The following is a 16034-nucleotide window of genomic DNA, read 5'->3' as shown; positions in this document are numbered from 1 at the left end:
TAATCTGTGACTCATCCATGCTACTTCATGTAGCAAAAGTTCAGTCTTTTTTATTTCTGTAGAGTATTTCATGATGTGAGCATGCCATAATTCATTTCCTTATTCTGCTCTTGAATGTCATCTGAGTTTTCAATTTTGGGGTGCCTTCATAAAAGTTCCTGTGAAAGTCACATGACTTGTCATCTTTTGGTGGATATATTTATTTCTCTTAGGCTGGTCTACATATATCTATTTTTATTTCTTGAGTATTTACTTGGATATAAGACCTTGGCCTTATGCAGACACTGGGAATTCCTAGCACTGACATGGTAATTGCTACAAGGAAACAAATGAGTTCCAAACCATGTTAAGAAAAATAATTTGCACTATAGCATAGCAATAGGTCTTCATAGATTACAGTGTGGATAAATGTCCCTACTTGCAAAGGTCATGTTATAGTCAAGATTCTTCTATTTCATAGGCAATTAGCAACTTGACCCTAAATTTTGTCAAAAAGGGAATGCAATGACACAGACATGTAGCATTCATCTGCCTTGAGGTGTGGCTGGATCAGTGGCTGCAGGCATATCACCAGCACTCTTCTTTCTATATATCTCTTGGCCCTGCTCTTTCCCTGTGGGCAGCACTTTTAGGCAAACCTTCCCATTGGTGACTAGTGGAAGCTTCAGGCTTGTACCGTCCCTCGGGTCAGTCATTCAGGGTTCGGAGGGGGGCTGCCTGAAAGAGTCATGGGTGAGAGAAGGAAGGAGACCAAGCGGCGCAAAAGAGGGGACCAGAGTCTGTCTATGCAATGTCAAGGTCTCAATTTATTGGGGTTCAGACTGGGCTTATATAGCCCTTCACCAAGGAAATTGGGTAAGCGGGGAGATAACAGGAAGGAACATCTGGTGTAGGCTGGGGCTGGAGCATTCTTCTTATCAGCCAGAATATCTTGTGATCCTCCCCAGAACAGCGAACAGGAAAGCCCCAGGCCCTTTCTCAGAACTGAAGCAATTAGCAGTTCCGTGTGGCCAAACCATCTAATTACAGGTTACAGAAGGCTCACAGAGCTGGCTTTAAGCTGCAAACTTAAAGGTCATTAAAAGGCTTACAAAAGTGGGCTTTAAGCCGCATAGTTTTGGGTCCACGGCCCCTTACACAGGCTTAAGCTGTCTGGCTACAATTCCAGCAAAACAAAGCTCTTAGGGTTAACTCTCCAGTTCTGCTTGGGTGATATGTCCTCCCCTGGTCACCACATCCAGCCCATAGGGGCTTGGCATAAGGAGGGGTGCTACCAAGATGTGTTTCCATAGCAGAGAGCAATGGATGGCAGGAGGGAAGAAAGGGGAGGAAAGTTGACTCCCCTGGTACTGATCTCCCAGGAATCAAGACAGCCTACAAACGTTCCGAAGGCACAGCTGAGAGGAGAGAGTTAATATTTTCTAAAGCTTTGGTTACTCAAAGCCTAACCCATGTCATTTACACAGAGATAAACTTGCCTAAATTGGCCAAGCTTTGAAAATCTTCTACTTCCTTCTTGAAGGCGTCCACATTTACCAAGTCGTTGAGGCGTGAAACAGCAGAGGTGTGTTTGTGTTTTACTTTCCTTACTTTCCCCCTACCGGCTTAGCAACAGACCCAGCTGATTCTCCTTGGGAACTTTCTTCTCTGTGTATCATTTTCTTCTCAACCCCCACTAACACCACACCAGTAGCTCCAGGCTGAGCTTTTTACCTCATTGGAAGAACACCATCTCCTCAGCTAGTCTAGAGCCCATCCATTACTGAGCCAAACCCTGTGGGCAAAGAAATGGTGGAAGTTGATTGGTCAGGCTGGGGTCACGTGATCACGGGGCATTGGTTGGACAGTGGGAGTTTTCTGTACCACCTGCGCCTAGTGGGAGCTAGGAGGATTTCAAGGGGGGTAATCAAGGCACTGATGCCAGAGAAGGGACATCTAGAGAAAACCTTATTACTTGATTAGACAGTGCTCCCCATCTGAAGAGCTCATGAAACTGATAAAATCACGTTTTCAAACCAGAAGGGATCTTACCTACCTGATGTCCTTGCCCAAGCCTTCTGTCTCAGTTCCATAAACTATTCTTTCTTTGTGCACGCAAGCTGATTTATGCTCCATTAACCCTAGAAACACAAGAGCAATCAAAATTTTCAAGGTTAGAGGCAGTGGCGCACACCAGGCTTTGGGAGGCTGAGACTGGAGGATTGTGAGTTCTAGACCAGCCTGGGCTACTCGGTGAGACCTTGTTTCAAACGAACAGCTCGAAGATGTTTGGGTTCCGAGGGCTGGGGTGAAGCTCAACTGGTAGAGTGCTTGTCTAGTGTGCAGGAAGCCTAGCATGGCTTAAACCAGGCATGGTGGCACAAGTCTGAAATCCTTGAACTTGGGTTCAAGCTCAAGGTCATCCTCTGCTACATAGTGAGCTCAAGGCCAGCCTGGGCTACACGAGATTCTGTCTCAAAACACTTATTTTGTTCTTTCTCATCTTTGGTTCATGATCCCCAAGTCATAAAGACATATTATCAAAGATATAACTGTGTTTGTAGGCATCAGTATTTTGAGAAAAGTCACAGGTTTACTCTTTCCTCTGTAGTAGTCTGAGCTCCTGTGCTTTGCTCGGGGGAGTTGCCCACAACTCAGCTCCCCATATGTTGTGCTATTGTTCCTACAGAGACAGTCATTCTCATGACCCCAAAGCACCATTTGACAGCTCCTTTCCAGCGCACAGAAAGTAGAAAGCTGAAAAACAAGAATGACTTCAGTCCTTTAACAGTGTGACCTGGAAGCTGTAGACAATGCTTCTGCTGGCCTGCCATTGAGCACATTCATAGCCTTATCATAGGTGTGGGGAGGCTACAAAAGGCAGTCACTGTTTTTGGCACCTCAACACCCAGTTATCAGCTACTGGAAGAAACCCAGCAATTTATACAAGGGAGAAAGAAAAGTATCTGACCTTTCCCTTCTTTTTGATTTTTCAGGTTAATAAAAAGGTCTCAGTTGCTACAGAGACAGCAATGCTTTAACACGACCGGTGAAGACTCACTGACATCATGTCTGCCTTTCACAGGAATAGCAGCTATGATGGGCATGGGGACTACCCTGGCTATTCAGGGTCTCAAAATCATACACGGAGCCATTTGAAAACTCAGGATCATCTAGAACTTCCAGGTTCTCTGGACAATTCAGGCTTCCACCATCTCAGGAGCAACCCATATTCTTCGGGCTCTAGAACAAATCCAGACTACCCCAGCTCTGTAGCAGAAGCAGATTACCCCGGATCTCTGAGTAACACAGGCTATCGCAGCCCGAGGAGTCCTTCATTCTCTGCACATTCCAGAACAAGGCCAGACTATCACGAATCTTTACCTGAGCCAGACTATAATGACTTCCAGAGCGATCCCTACTGCTCAGAATCATCCCCAGAGCCTGACTACCCCGGCTTTCAGCGCCATTCTGGTTTTGCAGGAATCAGAAGGAGCACAAACTATGAAGGTTCCAGAACCAATGTAGGTTATTTGGGATCCTTGAAAGAACCAGACTACCCTGGAGCTCGGGGCAGCTCTGATAATCCTGGTCCCAGGGCCAGTTCCAAACTGCCAGGCTCCAGAAGAGATGTCGGTTACACTGGTTCCAGAATCGGTTCCTACCCAGACAACTTGGGGGAACCTGATTACCCAGGTGCTGATAGTCAGCCAAACTCGCCCCACTTTTATGGAGAACCGGACTATCCTGGTGCTGAGGGCTCAAAGAATGCTCCAGGTTTTTGGGGAGAACCTGATTATCCAGATGCCGAGGAAGGTCATAGTTATGGCTCTTCCAAACTGGGACCCCTCAGGAGGTAAGTTCAAGTCTATCTCCCTCACTGTGGTACTCATCAAGCAAGTAGGAGTTGGTCCAGTTGTTTCAGTTAGCCGCATGTATTGATTACCTTTGTATCTAAAATGCCCAGTGCAAATCAACAATACCCACAGAGTTCAAGCCCATGGTGTCTTGGTCCTTGGTTCTTGGGCAGAACATCATGGCCACAGGAATATGTGGCAGAGGAGAGATGTTTACATTCTGATGAGTGGGTAGCAAAGAGAATGAAACCGGTGGATGGTTGGAAGTGCAGGGACAAGATTCATCCCCCAAGGACTTACCCTCAGTGAGCCACTTCCTCCAGTTAGATCTCATCTCCCAAAGTTTCCAGAAACCCCCAAATAGTACCACCAGCTGAGGATCAAGCATTCAGCTCTCCAGTCAACATGGATAAAGGATTTTAGCTTCTACCATTTTTGGTCACTGTTATCTGGTTATCTGGGTGTCATAGCTGAGCCAAATCTAACTTTCCCGGGCTAACATTTTCCAAAGGTCATGTCAACAACAACACTAATTTTTTTTGGTTAGTTTTTTTGTTTATTGTTGTTAACCCATACATTTTGCCACATGGAATTTTAACTGATGTCTTACTTTATATGTACCATTTCAATTATAATATTTATAAATTTGAGTTTTTAAAAAATGACTCTTTAGAAGTGGTGATACATTACCATAATATAAGCACTTAGGAGGCTGAGGCAGGGGGATTGTGATAATAAGGTCAAACTGGATTATATAGTGAGACCCTTTCTTAAAACAAGGAAGGAGGGAAAGAAAGAAGGAAGTTTCTGATTCAGTTGTCTAGGATGAGGGTGTGTGAGGGTGTGTGTGTGTGTGTGTGTGTGTGTGTGTGTGTGTGTGTGTGTGTTTTCTGGGGTGGGGGCAGTAAGCTCCAGGGGTCCACCCTTCTTGGTACTCCAATACTGGGGTCATAATTCCCAGCTTTTCTGTGGATGCTGGAGATTCAAACTCGGTTCTCATGCTCGCTGAGCATCTCCTCAGCCCTGTGTGAGTTGATTTTTACAGCTTTCTTTCCTACACCCAGTGCTCTCTGCCTTCCACCTGTGTTTCTGCTGCCCCTGTATTTGCTCCCTTGACTGCATTGAATCTGTCCTTCCGGGTCCTTCTGAGATGTGTCTGTTCCATGTAGCCTTCTTAGAACTCTCAGCCTGAATCCCCACATCCTTCCTTTGAAATTCCTCAGGCCTGTCTTTTGGTGCTCACTAATTTCTATTTGCTCATAGCTCTATTAAAAGTGGGTTGTACCACTTGTCTTGTGTGTGTGTGTGTGTGTGTGTGTGTGTGTGTGTGTGTGTGTGTGTGTGTCTTTAGTGCCTAGCTCATACATAACACAGGGCTGGCCTTCAGTCAGCATCATAAGACAGATGAATAGATGGATTATGGATGGATAAATGGGTGAATAGATGGATAGATTATGTATGAATGAGTGATGACAGGAAAAAGTGAATGAATGATGGATGGACAAATAGATGGATGAGTGGATTGTCACCCTTCTATTGCTGGATAGAGTGGGACTGCACTAGTATGACTTTCTGCCACTGTAACAAAAAAAATCTGACATAACTTGAAGAAAAGATGTATTTTGGTTCATGGTTTCAAAAGCTTTAGCCCATCATGGAGCAGAGTGTGTGGTGACGTAGAATAATTTACATTGTGGTGGCCAAGAAGCAGAGCGATAGGAAGAGGAAAAGAGAGGGGAGGGAAGGAAGGAGGGAAAGGGGGGATTCACATTCAGGTTTATTTTTCTTGGTTCCCCTTTGATTTCATTTGGGCCCCCCTTACGGGCAGTGCTGTCCTCACTCAGGGGTGGTCTCCCCCCTTAGATAATCCTCTCTGGAAATGACCCTCATAGACATGGAGATGTGCTTTAGGAATTTCCTAGGCCTTTTCAATCCATAATAATATGCATCAGCAGAACATATTCAATGGGATCCCTATTTCCTTGCAGGAGTAATGGCAAGAACAAAGATTACACCGACAGCATTGAAATGGCATTCATGGAAATGGCAGGTCCACAACGCCACTCTCTGCCAGGTGATCCTACAAATGGCTATGGTAAGTATGCATTAAGGTGGCATTACTGTGCCAGGAAGAAAGCAAAAGGCAGTGAATAAAGGCACGCCACAGCTGTGACATTGACTTCTCCCCTCAGATAGCCTCCTTACATATAGAAACTAGAACTCTGCGTGTAGGAAGCCAGGTGCCATTGCTGCAAATCAAAGAGGAAGAGGAGATGGGAGGGGAGGGGAGGGGAGGGGAGAGGAGAAGAGGGAGAGGGCAAAGATGGAAAGAAAGCTGTGAGGAGGAAGACAAGGAAGAGGGAGGGCAATTATGGAAAAGAAGGCCAGCTTCTAAAACCTTCGCTCAGGGTTCAAAAAAAGGAGCCACAAATAAGCAAAGGAACTAAAATGTGAGAGAAAAAAGAAGTTACTTACAACGTGATCCATGTCTTTTTTTATTCTTCCCTTCTTCTTCTTTTTCTTCTTCTTCTTCTTCTTCTTCTTCTTCTTCTTCTTCTTCTTCTTCTTCTTCTTCTTCTTCGTTTTTTTTCTTCTTCTTCTTTTTCTTCTCCTTCCCTAGTTCTTGGGGGTGCAGGTACTTATACCTTTGCAACAGTACTTCTTTTTGCAATACAATGTGAGGCTTGAATTTCTCAGGGTCAGCAAGGCAGATAAGATTTATGTTCACAGCAATGAACTAAAACTTCTAGGAGAAGCTTTTAGCACCAGTTGCTTAGGGCTGTGGGTCAAGGAGAGGGTCTAAGTTTAATTTGCACAAGAAACAAAACCTGGTACCTTCCAGTGCTCTGGCCTCAGTGGCAGCACAGGCCTTCAGGAAAGTTTACTTTTCCCTGAGGATGAGCAAATGGGCTGATTACCTTTGTCATTATCTTCTCAGGGGAAACAGCAGAGAGCAGTAAATCTCAGTGCTAAAATCTTGAGTTAATAAAACAAGAAGTTTGAGAATCTTCTAATGCAGGGTTAGTTTAGGTTATCATGTCTCTATCTGCCAGTGAGGTAGAATCAGGTCATGCTTATTTTTTTCTATCCATCTAGGCAGCTGTGAATCAACAACTTTGGGAGTGTAGTAATTCTCTCCTTGGATATTGGGAATGTCCTAGATGGAATGCTTTTTGCCTGGGCCCTAAACACTGGCCTGTCAATAAGGATAATCGATGGAAGGCAGATCTCTGCAATTACATAAGAGAGGGGAACAAGGACCTGATATCGGGAAACCGGTCTCACACATAGATAAGGGATGTAATCAGTATGGGAGAAATTGTGTCCAGTAAATGATCAGATAGTGTTGAACTGTGGGAAGTAAATCCCAAATTTTTTACCAAAAAGAATAAAGTATTAGAAGGATCTATAGCAATAAATAGTCACTTTTATTCATAAGACTATAGCGCCAAATACAACTTTTGTATTGGATTAATCCCCCAGAATAATTCCTAATTCTTATGGATTGTATTTGTGAAAAGAGGCTGATTAATTACTGTGTAATCTTGCAGCTTGTAGCAGGAAATGGAAGGAAGCAGAGAGGGACCAGCCAAGAGCAGTACAGGATGCTGGTACTATAAAATGCAGGCAGAGGGTTAATAGGCTGGAGGGGTGCTGAGAATGGTTTTCAGGTCAGAGAGGAAGGGATGGGATGAGTCTCTCTGTGAATATATGCTCCTTGACTCATGCTCTGGGTGAAAATACCATAAGTCAAAATGCATCGAATCTACTATGGAACCTAGTAATTTAGCATCATGCTGCACTGAAAACTGCTAAGAGCTGCTTTCCTTGGTGATTTGTGTACTGTTGGAGAGCTAAAGTTCACTGGTGCTACTCAGCATCATGGGCCAGGATCACAGAGCTAATCTCTATAGAGGAAATTTTCAAATTTAACAGGGTTAGGTGGGACATTGGTAATCCCAGCACTCTAGAGATGGGGGCAAGAGGATCAGGAGTTCAAAGTCATTCTCAATAACATAGTGAATTTGAGGCCAGCCTGGGTTACAAGAGACCCTGTCTCAAAAATTAAAAAACAAATGTAAAAAGGGAAGGAAAAGAGAATATCACATAATGCTGATTATTGAACCCAGGGCCTCACACATCCTAGGAAAATATCCAAGTTCCTATATCACTGAGCACATTCCCAGCCTTTAAAGTAACAAATTTGAAAGCTGTGTGTGGTGGCTCACACCTTTGATTTCAGCACTCAAGGGGCAGAGGCAGTTGTATTTCTGTGAGTTTGAGGCCAGCCAAGTATACATATTTAATTCCACAACAGCCAGGAACTACATAGAGAGACCCCATCTCAAAAGACAATAAATAATAGTTTCTACTGATTACATATCACTTCCCTCAAGCATATAGCTGAACAAGTCAAGCTGTGATAACTGGGGCATCTGTACTGCTGAGAACATTGGCTGTTAGCCACTTGCAAAGGAACTTCTACTCCAGAGCCCAAACACTTACTGATCTGCCCAACAATATCACAAACATGTGCCTTGCATTCTCAACAGGGGCAATGGCAGTCCCAAGGAGGAAGGAAAGGGAATTGATAAGTGTGGGGGATGTTACTGTTTGGGTGTATTACGCACAGACACACAGAGAGCACACAGAGGCATGTATCAAACACAGCTGTGACATTGGAATTTCACAGGAAGGACAGTGAGGGAGGAAATATCTCTATTGCTTAAGGGGCAAACTGAAGCTCAGAAAGAAAGTGCCAGTGCAACTCAACTACTAATTTGACAGCCAAGATGAATACAGGTTGGCCCAGACCCTGACTCCCAGTCTACCATGAACTGCTGCTGGGAAGAATCAGGGCAAATATGGGTGGATGACTGATCATCCAGCTCTAGAGAACACTGGAAATTAAAATTCTTCAAAGACAAGTCAAGAGCTTGGGGGAAGGTTTGATGGGTAAATTGCTTGCTGTGCAACCACGAGGACCTGAGTTCAGATCCCCAGCATCCGGTTAAAAACCAGGCATGGTATTGATGAACCTCTATCAATGGGGGAGGGGCATGGGCAAATCCCTAGAGCTCCACAGCCAATCAGGCTAGCTGAATAGATGAGCTCCAAGCTCAGAGAGACCCTGTCTCAGAGAATAAGGTAGAGAAGTGTTTGAGGAAGACATCTGATGTCAACCTCTGAGCTTCACACACATTCATTCATACACACACAATTAAAATGAAAAAAAAAATGTCAACCATGGCTTCCTACTCTGGGCTCCTCTATAGGCCAAAGGTCCTGGCACCAACCAGATCCTTCCTAGTGTTCCTCCGTTGTGGTAAACTATTCACTTCTGAAGAATTCAGAATCATTTGTGTGTCCTCCAAGGTTCTCAGTGATTTTCCCAGTGTTATGGTGCATAACAAACAATAGATGTGGGAGAATGCTAATTGAATTAATAACAACTGAAACAAGTTTATCTGCTACCTTTTATGACAGGAATACTTCATAACAAATAAATACCCAAACACATAGGGTTGTTTATTTTTGTTGTTGTTGTTTTGTTTTGTTTTTGTTTTTTGGTAGTGCACTCCTTTATTTTTTTAGTTTTTTATTTTTTTATTTTTTATATATTTGAATTACAAACAAGATTGAATTACATGACAATCCTAGTTCCCTTCTCCCTCCCTTCCTCCTCTACCAACCCCCCCAACTAAAATCCTGGAGGCTCAGGCCTCCAGGATCTCAGCCCAGGACTTCGGCCACCCCAATCACCATGTAGAGGCAGAAACTTGATGCAAACAGCAAGAGGCTTTTAAAAACGGTGAATGTTTGTACAAACGGGCTCTCTCAGTATTCAGGCTAAAGGCAAAAACCACAAGCTTAGGGAGGGGCCTCAACTCTCTGTTCGTTGAATACATGACCAGAGTCATGGGTTCCTAGGAGGCCCTTTGTCTTGAGGAGAGGGCTGGGAATCAGATGGCCTCCTGACCCACCAGTTGTAAAACCTGCAGACCTCAGGATATGCTTATCTTCCCTGAGCAAATGGTAGCTATCTCTCTGTTTCATAGGGACCCTTAATTGTTAATTATTGACACATTGGCCAGTGGGGCAATCTGTTTCCTCCATGAGCCCCTTGGGGAGGGTGCCATCTGGGAATTCTTGGTACCCAGTTATCTTATGGCCTTGTAAGCTGGTAAATTCCAGGCATTAAGTCATAGTAGTGGCCTTAGTTTCTGGGTTAGGCTGCCCTACATTCAGTTTGGAGAGTTTCCTTATCTGGGCTATATTTCTTTGCTAATTTTTAAGTCTTTCACCTATCATACGAACTTTCTTCTAATCTACACCTGACTCAAACTTTCTGCTTCCTCATGACCTCCACATCCTTCCTTTTCTTCCCTTCTCACTCTCATAGCTTCCTCCCCTCTCTTCCCATGTTCTCAATTTGCTCAGGGGATGGTGACCCCTTCCCCTTCTTCAGGAGACAAAGTTTGTCTCTTTTAGAGTCTTACTTGTTTACTAGTTTCTCTGGAAGTGTGGATTGTAGGATGGTAATCCCTTATTCTATGTCTAAAATCCACATATGAGTGAGTACATATCATGTTTGCCTTTTTGTGATTGGGTTACCTTGCTCAGAATGGTTTCTTTGAGTTCCATCCATTTTCCTGAAAATTTCAAGATTCCATTGTTTTTTTCTGCTTAGTAGTACTCCATTGTGTAAATGTACCACATTTTCTCCATCCATTCTTCGGTTGAGGGGCATCTAGGCTGCTTCCAGTTTCTGGTTATTACAGATAGTGCTGCTATGAACATCGTTGAACATATGTCCTTGTTGTATGAATGTGCTTCTTTTGGGTATATGCCTAGGAGTGGAATTGCTGGATCTTGTGGTAGACTCATTCCCATTTTCTTGAGGAGTTGCCATACTGATTTCCAAAGTGGCTGTACAAGTTGGCACTCCCACCAGCAGTGGAGGAGTGTTCCTCTTTCTCCACATCCTCTCCAGCATAAACTGTCATTGGTGTTTTTGATTTTAGCCATTCTGACAGGAGTAAGATGGTATCTCAGAGTTGTTTTGATTTGCATTTCCCTGATGGCTAAGGATGTTGAACACTTTCTTATGTGTCTTTCAGCCATTTTAGATTCCTCTATTGAGAATTGTCTATTTAGTTCTGTACCCCATTTTTTAATTGGATTGTTTGGTGTTTTTGAGAATAGCTTCTTGAGTTCTTTGTATATTTTGGAGATCAGCCCTCTGTCAGATGTAGGGTTGGTGAATATCTTTTCCCTGTCTGTGGGCTGTCGTTTTGTCTTGTTGACTGTGTCCTTTGCCTTACAGAAGCTTCTGAGTTACAGGAGGTCCCATTTATTAATTGTTGATCTCAGTGTCTGTGCTACTGGTGTTATGTTCAGGAATCGGTCTCCTGTACTGATTAATTCAAGAGTATTTCCCACTTTATCTTCTCATAGGTTCAGTTTATGTTGAGGTCTTTGATCCATTTTGACTTAAGTTTTGTGCAGGGCGAAAGGTTTGGATCTATCTGTAGTCTTCTACATGTTTGCAACCAGTTATGCCAGCACCATTTGTTGAAGATGGTCTCTTTGTTCCAGCATATATATTTGGATTGTTTGTCAAAAATCAGGTGTTCATAGGTGTGTGGGTTAATATCAGGGTTTTCAATTCACTTCCATTGGTCTACCTGTCTATTTTTGTGCCAATACCAAGCTGTTTTCAGGACTATAGCTCTGTAATAGAGCTTAAAGTTAGGGATGGTGATGCCTCCAGAAGTTCCTCTATTGTACAGGGTTTTTTGGCTATCCTGGGTCTTTTGTTTCTCCATATAAAGTTGAAAATTGTTCTTTCAAAGTCATTGAAGAATTGTGTTGGGATTTTGATGGGGATTGCATTGAATCTTAGATTGCTTTTGGCAAGATTGCCATTTTGACTATGTTGATCCTGCCTATCCAAGAGCATGGGCGATCTTTCCATTTTCTGGTATCTTCTTTAATTTCTTTCTTTAGAGACTCAAAATTCTTATGGTACAGGTCTTTCACTTTTTTGGTTAGTGTTACTCCAAGGTATTTTATGTTGTTTGTGGCAATTGTAAAGGGTGATGCTTTTCTGATTTCTTTCTCCACCAATGTGTCATCCGTATATAGTAGGGCTACAGATTTTTTTGAGATAATCTTGTATCCTGCCTCTTTGCTGAAGGTGTTTATCAGATGTAGGAGTTCCCTGGTAGTTTTTCGGATCACTTATGTAGACGATCATATCATCTACAAATAGTGAGAGTTTGACTTCTTCCTTTCCGATTTGTATTCCCTCAATCTCCTTTTGTTGTCTTACTGCTCTAGCTAAAACTTCAAGGACAATATTGAAGTGGTATGGAGAGAGTGGACAGCCTTGTCTTGTTCCTGATTTTAGAGAAATTGCATTGAGTTTCTCTTCATTTAATTTGATGTTGGCTGTCAGCTTGCTGTATATTGCTTTTATTATGTTGAGGTATGTTCCTGTTATCCCTGATTTCTCCAGGACCTTTATCATGAAGGGGTGTTGGATTTTGTCAAAGGCTTTTTCAGCATCTAGTGAGATGATCATGTGATTTTTTTCCTCAGTCTGTTTATGTGGTGGATTACATTGATGGAGTTTTGTATGTTGAACCATCCTTGCTTCCCTGGGATGAAGCCTACTTGATTGAGATGGATGATTTCTTTGATATTTTCTTGGATTTGATTTGCCAATATTTTATTGAGAATTTTTACATCAATGTTCATGAGGGATATTGGTCTGTAGTTCTCTTTCTTAGTTGTGTCTTTGTGTGGCTTGGGTATCAAGGTTATTAAAGCCTCATAAAAGAGTTTGGTAATGACCCTTCTGCTTCTATTGTGTGGAATACTTTGAGGAGAATTGGTATTAGCTGTACTTTGAATTTCTGGTAGAATTCTGCACTGAAGCCATTTGGCCCTGGGCTTTTTTTGGTTGGGAGACTTCTAATGACTGCTTCAATTTCATTAGAGGCTCTAGGTCTATTTAAGTTGCTTATCTGTTCTTGATTTAATTTTGGAATGTGAAATCTGTCCAGAAAATTGTCTATTTCCTTTAGATTTTCAAATTTTGAGGAATATAGGTTTTCAAAGTATGACCTGATGATTCTCTGGATTTCCTCTGTGTCTGTTGTTATGTCCCCCTTTTCATTCCTGATTTTATTAATTTGCATGTTCACTCTTTGTTGTTTGGTAAGTTTGGATAAAGGTTTGTCTATCTTGTTGATTTTCTCGAAGAACCAACTTTTTGTTATATTGATTCTTTGTATTGTTCTCCTAGTTTCCATTTTATTGATTTCAGCCCTCAATTTGATTATTTCCTGGCATCTGCTCCTCCAGGGTGTATTGGCTTCTTTGTTTTCCAAAGCTTTCAGTTGTGCTGTTAATTCTCTAGTGTGATTATTCTCCTGTTTCTTCATGTGGGCATTTAGCGCTATGAACTTTCCTCTTAGCATGGCTTTCAAAGTATCCCATAGGTTTGAATATGCTGTGTCCACATTCTCATTGAATTCTAGGAAATCTTTAATTTCTTTTTTTTCTTCCTGGACCCATGAATTGTGCAATTGGGTGTTACTTAATTTCCATGAGTTTGTAGGTTTTCTGTAGTTCGTGTTGTTGAATTCTAATTTTAAAGTATGGTGGTCTCATAAGACACAGGGGGTTATTTCAATTTTTTTGTACCTGTTGAGGTTTGCTATGTTGCCAAGTATGTGGTCGATTTTAGAGAAGGTTCCATGTGGTGCTGAGAAGAAGGTAAATTGTTTTGTATTTGGGTGGAATGTTCTATAGATATCTGTTAAGTCCAATTGCACCATAACTTCTATTAGTTCTTTTGTTTCTTTGTTAAGTTTCTGTCTGGTGTTCCTGTCCAGTGGTGAGAGTGGTGTTTTGAAATCTCTCACTATAATGTGTGCAGCTTTATGTGTGATTTGAGTTTTAGTAATGTTTCTTTTACAAACGTGGATGCCTTTGTATTTAGGGCATAAATGTTCAGAATTGAGACTTCATCCTGATGGATTTCTCCTGTGATGAGTAGGAAATAATCTTCTTCATCTCTTTTGGCTGATTTTAGTTTAAAGTCCAATTTGTTGGATATTAGGATTGCTACCCCCTCCCTTTGTTTCTTGGGTCCATTTGATTGGAAGATCTTTCCCCAACCTTTAATTCTTATGTACTGTCTGTCTTTGAAGTTGAGGTGAGTTTTTTGTATGCAGCAGAAGGAAGGATTCTGTCTCCTTATTCATTCTGCTAATCTGTGTCTTTTTATAGGGGAGTTAAGACCATTAATGCTGATGGATATTAATGACCATTGATTATTGTTCATTCTTGTTTGTTTTTGATTTGGTGATGGTGGCAAGATTATGTGTGGGATTCTGTCCCTTTTTCCTTTGGCTGTTGGTAAGTTGGGATTATCCAATGCCTATGTTTTTCTGGTTGTAGTTAACTTCCTTGGGTTGCAGTTTTCCTTCCAGTACTTTCTGTAGGGCTGGATTGGTGGATATGTATTTTTTTAATCTGGTTTTGTCATTGAATATCTTGTTTTCTCCATCTATAATGATTGAAAGCTTTCCTGGGTATAGTAGTCTGGGCTGGCATCCATGGTCTCTTATTGTAGGTAGAATATCTATCCAACACCTTCTGGCTTTCAGAGTTTCCATGGAAAAGTCAGGTGTAATTCTGTTAGGTTTGCCTTTATAGGTTACTTGACTTTTTTCCTTTTCTGCTCTTAATAATTTCTCCTTGTTCTGTATATTTGGTGTTTTGATTATTATGTGGCAAGGAGACCTTTTTTTTTTTTTGGTTCAGTCTATTTGGTGTTCTGTAGGCTTCTTGTATTTTCATTGGCATGTCTTTCTTTAGATTGGGAAAGTTTTCTTCTATGATTTTGTTGAATATGTTTTCTGCGCCTTTGAGGTGGATTTCTTCATTTTCTTCTATACCTATTATTCTTAGGTTTGGTCTTTTCACGGTACCCCATATTTTCTGGATATTTTGTGATAGGGATTTGTTGGACTTAAGATTTTCTTTGAATCTATTTCCGCTAGTGTGTCTTCAACTCCTGAGATTCTCTCTTCCATCTCTTGTATCCTGTTGGTTATGCTTACATCTGTAGTTCCTGATCATTTACCCAGCTTTTCTATTTCCAGCATTCCCTCAGATTGTGCTTTCTTTATTGTCTCTATTTCAGTTTTTAGGTCTTGAACTCTTTCCTTGAGAGACTTATTGATATCTTGTATTTTTTTGGTTTGTTTTTTCTTCCATTTCTTTAAGGGATTTTCTCATATCCTCTTTGAGGTCCTCTATCATTTTCATGAAGATGCTTTTAAGGTCATTCTCTTCTGGTTCATCTGCATTGTGATGTTCAGGTCTTGCTGGTGTATGGTTCTTAGTCTCTGGTGGTGTCATATTGGGTTTTCTGTTGTTGGATGTGCTTTTACCTTGTCCTCTTCTCATCCTTTCTTCTGGTGAGTGTAGCAAGAGTTTCTTGCTCTCCTGGTGGGTGTGGAACCAAGGTTCTCTTCTGGTAGATGCAAACAGATCCAATACGCTGATGTTGGTCCTTTTCTCGTGGATGGAGGTGTCACTGTTACTCGGGCGTCGGCAGTGTTCGAGCGTGCCGGGTCCCGCTGGGCTGGCAGTTGGAGCCAGAACTGTCACCAAACCTCGGTGTGTCAGATCCTGCCACCAAACTCGGTCCAGCATGCAGGTCACTTGTGTCAGATTCAGAGGGTTGTTTTTAATTTGGTATTTTATTGTTTATTTGTTTGTTTTGAGACAGGATCTCACTATGAAGCTCTGAAACTATCCTGGAACTCACTTTGTAGAGCAGGCTGGCCTGGAATTCACAGACCTGTAGTTGACATTTTCTTTGGGCTGCCAACCAGTTCCCAAATAAAGACATGGACACTTATTATTTATTACATTTTTTGTTTTGTTTTGGTTTGGTTTGTGGGGGGGGCGGTGAGACAGGGTTTCTCTGTGGCTTTGGAGGCTGTCCTGGAACTAGCTCTTGTAGACCAGGCTGGTCTCGTACTCACAGAGATCTGCCTGCCTCTGCCTCCCGAGTGCTAGGACTAAAGGCGTGTGCCACCACCACCCAGCCACTTATTATTAATTATGGATGCTTGGCTTTAGCTTATGTTTGTACCACTAGCTCTTTTAACT

The 16034-nt window shown here is 42.1% G+C and overlaps 1 protein-coding gene across 1 annotated transcript in view; it reads left to right on the top strand.

The window, feature by feature from the left end:
* The first annotated feature begins 3047 nt into the window (after positions 1 to 3047).
* Tmc5 (transmembrane channel like 5) overlaps positions 3048 to 16034 on the top strand; it is a 56982-nt gene continuing 43995 nt past the window's right edge. Inside the window, 2 exon segments of the mRNA XM_035441621.1 lie at positions 3048 to 3843; positions 5785 to 5931. Of these exon segments, the coding sequence (XP_035297512.1) occupies positions 3048 to 3843; positions 5785 to 5931 (943 nt within the window).

This window comes from Cricetulus griseus, chromosome 3 (assembly GCF_003668045.3).
Source record: "Cricetulus griseus strain 17A/GY chromosome 3, alternate assembly CriGri-PICRH-1.0, whole genome shotgun sequence".
Taxonomy (NCBI): domain Eukaryota; kingdom Metazoa; phylum Chordata; class Mammalia; order Rodentia; family Cricetidae; genus Cricetulus; species Cricetulus griseus.
Note: the sequence above shows the minus strand (reverse complement) of the source record. Positions and strands in the feature narration are given on the sequence as shown.